The sequence below is a fragment of the Diceros bicornis genome, chromosome 36 (genome assembly GCF_020826845.1).
Source record: "Diceros bicornis minor isolate mBicDic1 chromosome 36, mDicBic1.mat.cur, whole genome shotgun sequence".
Taxonomy (NCBI): Eukaryota; Metazoa; Chordata; class Mammalia; order Perissodactyla; family Rhinocerotidae; genus Diceros; species Diceros bicornis.
The window spans coordinates 29,036,700-29,050,816 of record NC_080775.1 but is presented as its reverse complement, the minus strand read 5'-3'; the positions used below and the strand labels follow the sequence as shown (position 1 = coordinate 29,050,816).

Here is a 14,117-nt window from a genome sequence, read left to right as displayed (position 1 = left end):
AATTATGAAAACAAGAAAAGAGAAACATACTTGGCCTGATTATCTTTCTTAGGAATGAAGTTATTACCAGGTGACCTACAGGTTAACACAGTTCACAGGTAGATCACCTTTAACCTAAGAGCAACACTTCGCTCCTATATTTTATGAACATACCCACAAACTGGAATTAGATGACAGTGCACCCACCTGCTCGACCTCTCCGAGCGTGACCGGCTGAGTTTGATAGCGAGCATTCATTCTCCTCTGTCTCATGTCTATTCTGTTTCGGGTAGAAATAGCTTTTGAGACTGGCTGGGACAATTTGTTAAACAAGGCCAGCTTCTCGGCTAAGCTGAGAGTGGAGGAATCAGGTTCACCTTGTTCAGTAGAATCTCTGCCCTCATTTGCCTGGTCTCTGGCTAAAGTCTTTTGGTGAGCAGATGCCTGTAATCTGAAGGGATGAAAAGTCGGTAACAGATAAAAACAAACAAAAGCCCATGGCTAATTTTGTATATTAACTTTCTTCAAAGTGTCACTTAATTCTGAAAAGGGCTTACTTCTCCCTACAGGAATTTAAGACAGGTGCAGGCAGCTGTTTATTAACAAGACAGTGAAGAGCAGAGTAGGCTGGGGACGTAGCTTGATCAATTTCACAAAAAGCAGATTTTTAGCTCTAAATTATTTCTAAAAATTGAATTTCCTATTTAAGGAATTGAAACTGGCTTGGATACACCTTATCTTAGAGAGAGAAGTTGTATTGTTAGTATCAACAATAAGTAAGGCTAAAGGGAGTCCTTATCTAAATATGTGGCTCAGAGGTGATCTTTTCATTGTAAATAATTAGGGAATGATATAGTCATTCTGTCAACAACATCATCTACAACACACAGTTTTGATTTTTCACTGGCTAAACACAAATGGTTTCATTTGAAAGATCCTTTCACTCCTTCAGCCTAGCCTTTTCTCTCCTAGTTTCTACCAGTTTTCTAAAAGGTGCTTAAATCTGTAATTCCCAGTAACCCGACAAGTGAAGAAAATGTCAGGGTCCTGATAAATCCCTCCTACTTCCAGGTAGAGGAGAAGGCTCCCAGGTACCTGGTCACTGGGAATCTTGGGAGGTTTAAGACAATATACCTTGTGCCACTGGCAAATCCAATAAAAAGTATATTCTGCCTTGACTCCAATTAATCACCACTTCACAAGTTGCCCCAGACAAAAGAGCAGTGTCAGTGTCCCCGGTATAATGAGGATGGTAAGATAGGCGACCTGAATCTCAGAGTGTTTCCTGAGGTCTCACAGCCCAGGGGGAAGACAACGGCACCCTACTGCCCTGGAGAGATCCGGGCTTCTGGGCTGTGCCAGCTTTCTTTCTGCACTGTCATTTGACTTCTTTTAATCTTATTTTTAGCCTTTGTGTTTGGCCCATAACAGTCAAATAGAGGGGACATTTACAGGCTTTAAGAACATAATTTTGAAACCCAATAGTAATACATCTAAGTTCAGACACTAAATTGTTACTGTCCCAATCCCCAAACATAACAGCATTGTGTCTCTATACATTAAAAACAGGTAGGATTGTTTTTTTGTTTTTGTTTTTTTTTAATGCTATTGATTTTTATTTATTTTTTTATTTTTATTTTTTTGGTGAGAAAGATTTGCTCTGAGCTACCATCCATTGGCAATCTTCCTCTTTTTTCTTGCTTGAGGAAGATAAGCCCTGAGCTAACACCTGTGCCAATTCTCCTCTATTTTGTATGTTGGACACTGCCATAGCATGGCTGATGAGTGGAGTAGGTCTGAGCGCAGGATCCGAACCTGTGAACCCAGGCCGCCAAAGCAGAGTGTGTGGAACTTGAACCACTCGGCCACGGGGCTGGGTCCCGGTAGGATTGTTTTTAACATGTATTTGTGTCTACAAGTGTTTAAAAAAAATCTAGGTATTACCAGAATTTTAATATGCATGTTAACTCCCCATTTTTCTATTAATCTTTATTAATTGCTAGTATTTTAGATGAAGAATGACATTTTTTTAGGGATGACCATGATTATGAAAAACAGAAACAGAACAAACGGATAAGCCGAGTTAGTGTGATCCTAGTTCCAACACATAACGTAAGCAGGTAGACGAGATGTTTTCTCATGCAGGCCTACATGATGTCTTGCACCATGACAAAACAAAATGCCGTACATTCCCGGAACCACTCATTGCACTGGCTTGTTTGTCAAGCGAACAAAAGGCATTCGAGATTTGAAGATGCATCAGCTGTCTGGCACCTTTGTTCTCAGTGCCATATGCAGCTGTTTCTGTCCAGTACCTGGCAGGCTGTACAGGGCTCTTAGCTACAGTGGGATTAGGAAGTCTCGTCATTACGGGGTGGGTGGCCACAGAGCAGGAAGCAGAGATAGGTTCACTTTAAAAGCAATTGCCAAAGAAGGAACATTCATAAAGAGAGAGAAGAAAAGAGGCATTAAGGAAAGCATAGTTTTCAATTCTGAAACGTTAAATCAAATATTTATCAAAATTATTTGCTAATTACTTTAGGAAAATCACAAAAGAACTTGAAAAGCAATTACAAACTTAGGAAATAAGCGACAGAGGCTACCCAAATAAATGGAATAAGAATAGGTTTTGAGAGCTTGGGAAGGATTTATCCCATCTTTAGAATAAATATCCTGGTTTAAAAACGTAACTTGAAAAAAAGCTAATATCAATCACTAGCAAATCAGTAGATTATATCCATGTTTTAGAGTATTGCTCTCAATCTATTTTTTAAAAAAAACAGTGTCCTCATATAATCTATAAGCACATCAAAGTAGATTCAGCGAGCCTGATAAGGTGCTAATTTTTGCTTATATTTACTGTTTCACTCCCATGAGTAGTTGCTTCTTATTTTACAACAGCCATTTAAATAATAAAAAAAAAAAAACTGTTTTGCTAGGATTTCCTAATGAATACAAGATGTACTTATCCACAAATATACCAAGACGTTGAGGAACAACTGGGGGAAGGAAGTGAAGGCAGCTGATCTAACAGCAGGTGTGGGCTATGACACGGAGGCCTCTTAGGATGTCAATGCTCTGAATGAGATGAACTTCATTTTTTCAGGGAGGGTGTGTGTGTGTGTCCAGGGGCGGCACAAAAATAATTTTTAAAAAACTAATAAAAGTTTTCACTTGATTGAAGCAATGATCTCTGAATGAATTACTTCTGGAAATTCATTCTGAACATATTAGAACATACTGCTCAAAACTGACTTCCCACAGTTTGGAAAGTAATCAAACTTCCAATTAATTAAAAAAATTTTGGGTGATTATTTAAAAACCAATAAAAAGAACCCTTATCTTTATGAGATATGTACTGAAATATTTATGGATGAAATGATCTCTGGAGTTTGCTTGAAAATAATGCAGGACGAGAGGGGAAGTAGGTGGGGATACAGGTAGAGCAAGACTGGCCAGGAGTTGACAATTGTTGAAACTGGGTGATGAGTACATGAGGGTTCATTATATTACTCCATCTGCTCTCATGTTTTAAATTTTTCATTCTAAGAGATTAAAAAAATGCACGGACAAAAAAAAAATTTTTTTAATTCCTCTTTACGTTTTTCTAGGAGATACAACAGGTAATATATCCCATTACCTGTTCAGTAAGTTCAGAGAGATCGCAGTAAGGAAAATCCCTAAATACCACCAACTTAAATACCACCAACTTCTCTGTGGCTTCTAACTAAACTATCTCCCAATCTACCTCGTTTTTATTTAAAAGTCTTTAAATCTTTTTTTAAAAAGACGACATTAGAGCCAAGGCCAACAGGTCACAAGGGAGACTCACGTGGCCGCAATGACCACCTCCTCGGTGGTGACGGGCTGGGTGTGGGACCTGTCCTGCAGACGCCGCAGCCTCTGCTCCACAGCCGCATTTCTTGAGCGTCGCTTCGGAACATTTTTCTCATCAAATGACTTCTCCATTTCCTAAGATCAGAAACATTGTGGAATCCTTATAAATCCAAGGAAAGGAAATGTGGGCAGCAGAATGTCTCTACTCTGCTCCCCTCCAGCACCTACAGGAGGGATGCCCCTGAGAGGCGCAAATCATTATCAGAAGGTGCATTCGTGCTGTGTCAGCTGGTGGGCACACCAGCCAAGGGCTCGGAGGGAACCACAGGTGGGCAGGAGTGAGGTGGGCTGCAGGGGCCCATGTGTGGGAACCAGGCTGGAGCAGTGGGAGCCCTCCTCAGGAGGTGATGGTTTTTCCCCAAGCATTTCAGCACACTTTACCCTGAAAAGCAGCCTCTTGGCAGCCACACTCAGCTTGGCTCGTTCATCTACGTTTTCTTCATCTGTAAAAAACCACAAAATAAAAACTGAACATCATTAGAAAACGTGGGTAAAGTTAAGTTCCCAAGTCTGACACGGAAATTCTTCGAATAGAAGAAAAGATATACTAAAAATTACAATTGGCAATACTTTCCCCTTGTGGGGAGCCCATTCTTCTGTTCAGTTAAAAGGTGCTAAGTTCCATTGCAATTAAAACACAACCAAACAGGGGCCAGCCCGGTGGCGCAAGCGGTTAAGTGCGCACGTTCCGCTGTGGCGGCCCAGGGTTCGCCGGTTCGGATCCCGGGTGCGCACCAAAGCACCGCTTGTTAAGCCATGCTGTGGCAGCGTCCCATATAAAGTGGAGGAAGATGGGCATGGATGTTAGCCCAGGGCCAGTCTTCCTCAGCAAAAAAGAGGAGGATCGGCATTGGATGTTAGCTCAGGGCTGGTCCTCCTCACAAAAAAAAAAAAACACAACCAAACAAAACTCTGTCTGGACAGTAATTTTCTACTATAATAGTTAACGAATTGAAATTTAAAAATAGATTTTATGGAACCAGCCCTGATGAACTAGTGGTTAAAGTTCAGCACGCTCCACTTGAGCAGCCCAGGTCTGGTTCCTGGGCATGGAACCACACCACTCGTCTGTCAGTAGCCATGTTGTGGTGGCAGCTCACAGAGAAGAACTAGAAGGATCTACAACTAGAATATACAACTATGTACTGGGACTTTGAGGAGGGCAAAAAAAGAGAGACAGAAAGATTGGCAACAGATGTTAGCTCAGGGCAACTCTTTCCCAGCAAATAAAAATAAAAATAAAAATAAAAATAGATTTTATGGAAGGAATTTCTCTTCTTAATTGTTAAATAGCAACAGTAACAACAAAAATCTGCTTCTTCAGTTCAAATCAGTTGTTTTAATATTGCTCACTCTGCAATTCTCTAACTCGCTCAAAAATAAGGGAAAGCTCATCCAAAAATCTCAACTAGGTTTTATTATGTTCACAGAAGGAAAACCTGCAGTAAAGTAAGAAATTGATATGCACCATAATCTCATTCTTTTAAAAAGCAAAAATCTTATTATTTAAATCTGATCTGGATGAGATGATAAAGAAGAAGAAAAAGGAAAAGAGATACTTGCCCTCAGCAGTTGGCATTTCTGAAGTAGATGTAGACCTAGGAAAGACATTAGCAAATAATAATAACAAAAAATTAGCTGGTGGGAGAAGATTCAAATAAAACGTCATATTAAAAGTAAAATTAAAATGCAATTATACTCTCTTAAAGAATATCCTCCTGGTAGCAGTTCTAGTTGTGAATACGCACATACAGTTGTTAATGGACGCTGGAGTACATGTGCACACAACCCAGCCAAGTGCATACCTTGTGGAGACAAACCAGGATCAAGTATGACTTATTAAACACACCTCATAATTTTTTAGACAAACCTTATCATTTCTAGGCATAAACATATGATAATATAAAACTCAAATACAAGAAGTAGGCAGACATTTATAAAATGAATATGTAAAATCTGGTGAATACTCAATTTGGATTCTAATTTAACAAGGGTATAAAAAATTAATAACATTAAATGAAGAAAAAGAACGTTTCTTACTTCTGACCATCTGAATGCCATTTAAAACCATGTACTGTGATACTGTTGTCATGTAATGCATTTAAAAATACATTTATACCAGCCAAATAAATAACCCTTATAGATTAGATAGAAGAATTAAGGAATCATCACATCCCATTTAGACAGCATCAGGACCGCTGCTGTGGTAAAAATCCCGCACGATTTCTTTTACGTTCCTAGACTACGTAACTACGCACACGCATGCCTACCTATCCGATTCCTTTCGTTCTGCTGAGGTTATAGGTTGAGTTCTAAATCTCTCAGAAGTTTTTCTACTTTCACCAGGAGAAAAATAGCGTCTTGGCTTCCGGGACCCTCTCTCCCGTTCCACACTGGTAGGCAAGCCAACTCCTTCGGTTGACCTCTCAACCCGTGGTTGGCTTTTAGAATCATCGAGAGAGAGAGAGAATACAGAAGAGAAACGGGGAGACAGAGAGAGAGAACAAAGCAAAGGTTTATGCATCTCAGTGAGTCAAGGCACAGACACCGCCAATCCCACTGCATGCCTCTACCATGCACGTAAAGGACGTGGAACACTCTAGCGACCCAGTACTGAGCTCCCCATTAGTAGGCGGAAGCAGAATGGTAGTTTTGAGCCATTTCCTGTATGGTCTGCTCTGCACACACTGGTGAGCTAAGCTAATACGACTCAGTGCGGGACACAACACAGGTTGAGAAGTGAACAATTCTGCCAAGGACGTGCAAGTGACACATCGGAAGGACGTTTGAAACATCACCTACAGTTCGGGTTTCTTGCTGGCACTGGCAGATTCCAGAAATGCATTTCGGAGCTGGGCGACAGAGACCTTTGTGTCCAGCACGCCAACTTCTGTGTGCAGCCCCTCCGTTTTGGAACTCTGCGGCTCTGGCTCTCGCTTTGAAGCCGGGTCCTTACATTTCAGGGCCTGGAGCTGAGGGGGGCCGGTGTAGTCAGACAGGGAGCGGGTGAGGACCTTGTGCTTCCTCGTGGATGCTTCCTTTTTGTGACCTGTCACCCTGGCATCCTGGGACACAGGCTCGCTCTGAACATACAAAACCATTTCGCTCCTGCCGATTCTCTCAGTGGGCTGGTGCTGGGCTTGAGGTGGGTGTGGCAGACTTGCTAGTTCCTTCTGAGGTTCTAAGGTGATTGTGCTAACAGCTGGCTTACCAAAGTCCTCATTTCTAGAGGGGTCTTCGTGGCTTCTAGCGAGCCCACGATCCTCCAAAGCCAAAGGTGTTTTCTTGCTTTTCTCGAGAGCTTCGGTGAAGAGCACATCTTCTTCTGCTTTTGATTCACAAATATGGAGAACTGGGGTATCTCTTCTCTCATCTTCTAGAACCTTCAAGGTGGGAGGCTGTAGGACATTCTGAGTGGCTGATCCCCCCCAGCTGCACTCAGATTCATTTTCTGGGGTTTCTGAGGTCACCAGCTTGGCAGTGTGAACGGGGTCTGCCGGCTGGACATAGCCACGGATCGGCTGTCGTGCGGAGCTGGCTGCCTTGCTCGAGACCCTATCAAAGGCCGAGTTTTCTGACTGAAAGGACAGGTAATGGGCTGGCTGATGTCTCCTCTGAGTTAAGGACTCTGAGGCAAGTTCAGGGCTGCTGCGAGCACTCTCCTCTTTCACCAATTTTTCTCTAACTTTAACTCTTTAAGAAAGAAAAAGGATTTAAGTTGCATGGTGAGGTAACTGGTCAATGGAAAGAAAGCATACGTGGATCACAGATTACCAGTGAATGGAAATCAACCCAAAGAGAGAAGCACTTGTGAAAAAGCATTTTTGGTGGTTAATATCAGAAACCCACTGCTTGCTAGATGAATGATTTTGAGCTGAGTTTCCGAGTGTGCATACGTTATGCCAGTGTGGTACAAAACTAACTCTACCCTCCACCAAGCCGAGAGGGGTCGGATGCTATCCTGGGAGACAATAGATGCCTTCTGACTTAATGACCACCCAGAAGCCATAGGAAAATTCACTAATAGACAGCAACAGTATGCAGGAGGGCACCCTGAGGCCGTTGCTGTGAATCGGTAAGCTTTCCACACGTACTAGCCTTGTATATGGGCTGTGGGGGTAGTTTCCAGGTACATATACACCCAGTGACCAAATGTAATTTCACTGTCTCCTGGAAATGTAAGAGCATTCGTGATTATTTTTTCATTGAGCTCAAGACACAACAATCACCTCTTTTCAAGCACTCAAGTAAACATTCACAAGCTTTTTCATGCAGTGCAGATGACATTCATTCATTTGTAAGACATGTGACCAATGTGAACATCATCACCACTAACAATTGTAGCACCAAGAAGAATGTTAGAGAAAGATATTTGTTGAGAGAATTCATGACCTGAACATTTTCTCCCCTCTGGAATTGCTGTTAGGCCCTTAGTTGAAAACTAATCAAAAAGGAGATTGCTCTGTTGTTTCTAGAGCTATTTAAATATCTGAGAGCAAAACTGAAATCCATTTTAAAAGCTACAGACCTTTTTCTATTACTGCACTAGCAAAATAGCCAAGAGCTCCGGCTGTGGGGTCCCAAGAGACCTCTGATCAAAGCCTGGCTCAGCCAGTTCTAGCTGTGTGGTCTCGGGCAACTTACCGGCCTCAGTTGCTCTACTTTTTAAATGGAAATAATAGTGACAAAATGTGATGTTTGCAAAGCACATGGCTTACCACTTAGCAAAGAGTAAACATTTTAGTGCTAGCTAGTTCTTATTTTCACTTTTTGAAATACCATATGGCGAGAAAGGAGAAATCATTCAAGCTGTTTAAGAGTGGATTACTGACTCAGGATAATCTTTAAAAAGTAAAAAATGCTTTTGGAATAGGAAAAGTGATTTCTTAGAGAATGTAAACCATCCATTTTCTTGAGATTAGTCAGCAAAAACAATTATTTATGATATATATTTTTGAAAGAGACTCTTTCCTTAAATGTCAAAGGCACCTTGCTAAATTTGATATAAACTCCTGCAAGTTTTTCCATGTAAAATGAAGGATATCTATGCATATTTCATTAAAGAAAACTCAAAGACACACATAAAAGGCAGTCATCATGAACAGTTCAGGGGAAAAAAAGCATTCTGAGTTGTTATTTTTCCCAGAGACTAGCCAGTGTTGGAGGCTTTCATATTTATAAGCTTTGTTAATCAAAAGAAGACTGAAATGCGGTTTAAGTTCTCCTGTGGAATGTGTCCTTCTAATCAGAGACAATCTGAATGTTGTCCTCAGCCAAGAACAAAGTGACTGTTAGAAACTCAATATATGGGTGCTTTGTCCTGCCAATGACTTATTCATTCTTACTGCTTCCGCCTCTCCCTGCCCCCAACCTTAAAAATGAAATGATAGAGGTTTTTGTCTGCTTTTAAAACCACATGCCCTAAATATAACTGTTGAAAATTAACTATTGGTTTAGAGATGAGGAGACATGAAAAGAAGGAGACTAGAAGTGCTGGGTGGAGGGGCGTGTGGACAAGATGGGACACCAGCTGGTTAGTCTGACTCAAAGGACAGGAACCCAGAGGGGCCGGTTCAGTCCTCACTCCCGCCCCTACCTGGCAGTAGAGTTGATGAGAAAGGAGAAAGGCAAGTGGTGTGATCAAAAGATTTTCAACAAGAGGAAAAAAGAAGAGTGAGGAGAAATACTATTAGCAGGAATTAGGGCTATTGCAGGAGAAAAGCAAATGAGGAGAAAGTAACTTTCAGCGGTCCCTTTCTGAACGTGTGACTTTCAAGTGCACAGCCATTAAAAGGAGGAGAGTTAGCATCTGGCTAATGTGTGGAACAGCAAGGCAGGTCAGTGGGTAGAGAGCACTCACTCAACATAAGCCAAGGGATTCAACTTGGGATATACCTGGAAGGCCAGTTGATAAGCGAAGGTGTGTCCCCTTCGGAATCTTTCTGGAGAAACCACTCATGTTTGGGTTTCCCTGTACTATCACGTACAAGAAACACAACTTCAGATACTTTTTATTAAAATGTCAACATATACACAGATGTAATTGTAATCTAAAAACTACAGGCTGATTTTTGTTAAGTAAAGAATAATTCTGGCTTTTGAAAATGTATAAGCACATTTTGCCATGGGGTTTATATTCATTTCATGTAATTTCCAGAATATTTGGCTCACTACTAAAATCAAGAGAGAGAAATAAATACGTCTAAAGCCACCAAATAAAGTGTTTTTCAAGTAATTTGAAAGTATTTAGGAGTCTGTTATAGTCACACTCTGCCCAGACAATTTTCTTGTAAGAAGTTGGATTAAAAATATAAGGCAACTTATTGTCCATAAGTTTTGTTAAGGCACATTGGTAAACAGGCAAATATAAACATAGTGTCCATGCAAAATAATACATATAAAATAAAGGAAATAAAAAGAAATTCATTAAGATCATATCTTTAACTGCTATTAAACATTTTCCTTTTATATTTATCACTGAATAATGCAACCAACAGGACAATTACCAATACTACTTCAGGCTCATTCAACAAATGTTTATTGAGTTCCCACTATGTACAGTCATGCACTGCATAACAATGTTGTGGTCAACGACTGACCACATACACAACAGTGGTCCCATAAGATTAGTACCATACAGCCTAGATGCGTAGTAGGCTGTACCATCTAGATTTGTGTAATGATGTTTGCTATGATGTTCGCACAACGAAATCACCTAACGACACATTTCTCAGGAGGTATCACTGTCCTTAAGCAACGCATGACTGTACAAAGCACTGAGCTATGCTCTGAGAAGTAACAAAGAGGAATCAGACATCATCCCAGCCATTAAAAAACTCACAACATGGTAGGCAAGATAATATATGACTTACGCATTCATTTCTCAACGCACAATCGAATATAATGCAAGGTCGAATGTGACAAAGTAATTATGCCAGGCTGAAAATATTTTAGAGAAAAACCATAGACAAGGAAAACCTTGTGGTAACTATGGAAAACAAGACACAGGAGGAATAGTCAAGCTATGCACCTGTATCCTCTTACAATGTAGAAAGAACAAATGGAAATTCTACACGCTAGTTAAAATGTTTACCAGCTCAAAACCTTACCAACCTATTTGCAAGAGTTCTTCAAAACCACGCTGGAAGCACATTTTAGCTGAAAACAATTTCCAAAAGAATAGAATGATAATTATAATAAACTTATCTTAATTTTCTAAAATCATTTTAGTTTGAGTTTTAGTTCAAGCTGGCAGGCACCTGTCTGTCACCACTACTGTACATTTTGCTGTGACCACTGAAGTCTGTCACCGTCTAGGCTTGGACCTATTTCTCCAGTAACATCCCCCCATCTTTCTACATCCAAATGTATCACCCCACCTCCCTATCCCCAGCAGTACAGCTATTTAGCTTATAGCAAATAAAAAATCCAGATGTGTGGAAAGCCATTTTATTTCGAACTATGAAGGGTCTAATTTCTCAACGCTTATTTAAACATAGGAATAGTTTAGCATATGAGCTGCAGCTAAGAAAGGAGGCAATCAACGTAGCACAGGATACAGCGAGAGAAGATGGAACAACGGATATTTGCTTTTGAAAACCATCAAGTTAATATACAGTCATGCACCACATAATGATGTTTTGGTCAACAATGGACCACATATATGATGGTGGTCCCATAAGATTAGTACCAAAAAGCCTAGGTGTGTCATAGGGTAACACATACCATCTAGGGTTGTGTTAGTACACTCTATGATGTTCACACAACGATGAGATTGCCTAAAGACGCATTTCTCAGAACGTATCCTCGTTGTTAAGCGACGCATGACTGTAACTAACATGCCTACCTCACAGAGTTATTTTAAGATGCTCTTTGTATAATAGAGTACTTTGTAAACTGTGAAGTGCTATACAACTTTCTGAACATGACCTTCATTGATAAGACTAAAATCTGATCAGCATCACCATAAAAAATTACCAGAGGCTTGTTTAAGAATATGTCTAGTCAGCATTTGCAAAATGAAAATCATACACAGACACTGGGGGACTTGCTGGGCTCCATTTATTCATTGCAACATAGGTATGGAACTAGCCAAAAAAACAAATAACTGCTACCATGGTAGACAATACTCAAAATTTTCATATATAATGAATACAAATGTAATGAGAAGTAAACAAACATATGTGAAGGCATCGTGCCAAGAACACAGCAAGCCCTTCAAAATGCTGGTCTCTTCCTCTTCTTTCTTCTTCATAGACAACATACGGCTGCAAGTTTATGAGTTACTGTTTTTGTATTTTAAAGAGATGATACATATCGAGTTCCAATTCAGAAGTCACGTGATTTTAAGGAACGTGGGTCCAGCCTCACCAGGAGGGCCTGAGTTTGTCTTAAGTAAATTTATAGCAGGAGTGATTTAGAACAGTATTTCTCAAAGTAAGGCTTTTAGGATCCTTGAGGTTGGCTAAGGCACTTATTTGGGTGAAGTTTTCTGCCATCAAAACCAGAAAATAAAGAGACGGGGGTGGGAAGACACTTAAATTTAATTAAACACTTATTGTTCACAAGGTTGTCCCAGGCACTTCATATCCGCTATGAAGCAGAATATGGTCATTTCTCAGTCCTTCTCTTACTCACCTACTAGCAGTGTTTGACACAAGTGATTACTCCCTCCTGTCTCACTCATCAGCCACTTTTGATGATTCCTCCTCACCATCTGCACCTCTAAAGCTTGGGGGCCCCACAGCTCTGTCTCCTTTCCTCCTCCACCAACAATCAAGGCCTTGATGATCTCACGCAGCTTTCACTTCCATGCTGACGATCTTCCAATGTTTCTCTCCTTTGAACTCAGACTCTTGGATGCAACTGGCTACTTGACATTTCTATTTAGACATCTGACAGACATCTTAAATTTCATATGTCCAAAAAATGAACTCTTGATTTCCCTCCAAACTCAACTTGTACTGGAATCTTCCCTATTTCAGCAAATGGCAACTCCCTGTTTTGGGTTGCTCTGGCCAAAAAGTTGAGATTCACCATTGACTCGTCTGTTTCTTTCATACCCCACATCTAAGTCCATCAAATTCTACTGGTTACCTTCTAAACATAACCTCTTCTCATTGCCTCTGCTGCTATCTTTCTAGTTCAAGCCACCACCATCTCTCACCTAGACTATTGAGATGACCTCCTAATTACTCTACCTGTTTTCATCCTTGCCCACCTACAACCCATTTTCAGCTTAGCAGTCAGGAAGGCAGATTGGTCACCGCTCTTTTTGAAACCCTTATATGGCTCCACACAGCATCGAGAGCAAAACCCAAAGCCCTCACCATGGGCTACAGGCAGCTCCCCGACCTGCCTACCCCTCCTCTCTCCCAACCTCACCCTTACCTCACCGCCCCAAACCCAATGCGCCTTCCTCCCTAGTGACTGGGGGCTGCCTCAGACACTCCACACAGTATCTACTCAGGCCTTTGCAGGGGCTATTTCTGCCTGAGATGCATTCTCCCAGGAATGCTGCCTCACTTTATTAGGTTTCTGCTCAACTATTATCTTAGCAGAGAGACTTTCCTAACCACTTTATACCAAATAGCAACCCCCAGTGTTCTCTTTTCACCTTCACTGAATTGCTTGAATTTTCTTCATATCACTTATCACACCTGTCTCGTTACACATTTATTTGTTTTTTGTCTCTCTTCCCTCACCAGGATATATAAGCTTCCTGAGAGAAGAGACTGTTGCACCATCAGCACTCAGAACAGTGTGTGGCAAATAGCAGGTCTCAATAAATCTTTGTGGAATGGATCAACTGTTGAATGACAATCTCTACAACAGCTCCCCCAGGTATTCTTATCTTCATTTCATAGATGAAGAACGGAAGGTGCAAAAAAAAAATTAACTGTCCAAGACCACAAGCTGGTTAATGAAAGGATGGGGTTTGAACCCAATGCTGTGGGACCCCCCAAGCCTATGTCTTCTCCTCCAGAACTATAGGCTTCTGAATTCTGGAAAATGAATGAGTACTGAATGAGTAATGCCTCCCTGGCTTGAGTGAGTAATGATGTAGTTGGGATGTTAGTGTTCACGTGCTCGAGGGCTAAGCAAGGAAGCCACCAAAGGCTTCCTGGTCACGCCCACAACCCTCACCAGATGTTGCTCTCAGCTGTGCCTGTTGACCTCCAGCAGAGAGCCACCCAGTTACCTGTAAATCCTGCAAAACCCAATCACCTTCTTCCTCTGTT

At 41.1% G+C, this 14,117-nt stretch overlaps 1 protein-coding gene across 3 annotated transcripts in view; it reads right to left on the bottom strand.

Annotated features, from left to right (window-relative positions):
- The window catches only part of SVIL (supervillin), a 93,857-nt gene that overhangs the window by 58,280 nt on the left and 21,460 nt on the right, over positions 1–14,117 (bottom strand). The window contains exons 5-12 of one of the 3 annotated variants that reach the window (XM_058532717.1): positions 9,772–9,852; positions 6,679–7,569; positions 6,147–6,317; positions 5,440–5,474; positions 4,258–4,319; positions 3,812–3,951; positions 2,295–2,390; positions 187–430 (exon numbers count right to left, since the gene is read on the bottom strand). In XM_058532717.1, the coding sequence (XP_058388700.1) occupies positions 187–430; positions 2,295–2,390; positions 3,812–3,951; positions 4,258–4,319; positions 5,440–5,474; positions 6,147–6,317; positions 6,679–7,569; positions 9,772–9,852 (1,720 nt within the window). The remainder of the gene's footprint in view (positions 1–186; positions 431–2,294; positions 2,391–3,811; positions 3,952–4,257; positions 4,320–5,439; positions 5,475–6,146; positions 6,318–6,678; positions 7,570–9,771; positions 9,853–14,117) is intronic. The other 2 variants (XM_058532714.1, XM_058532715.1) reach the window with 2 other exon arrangements.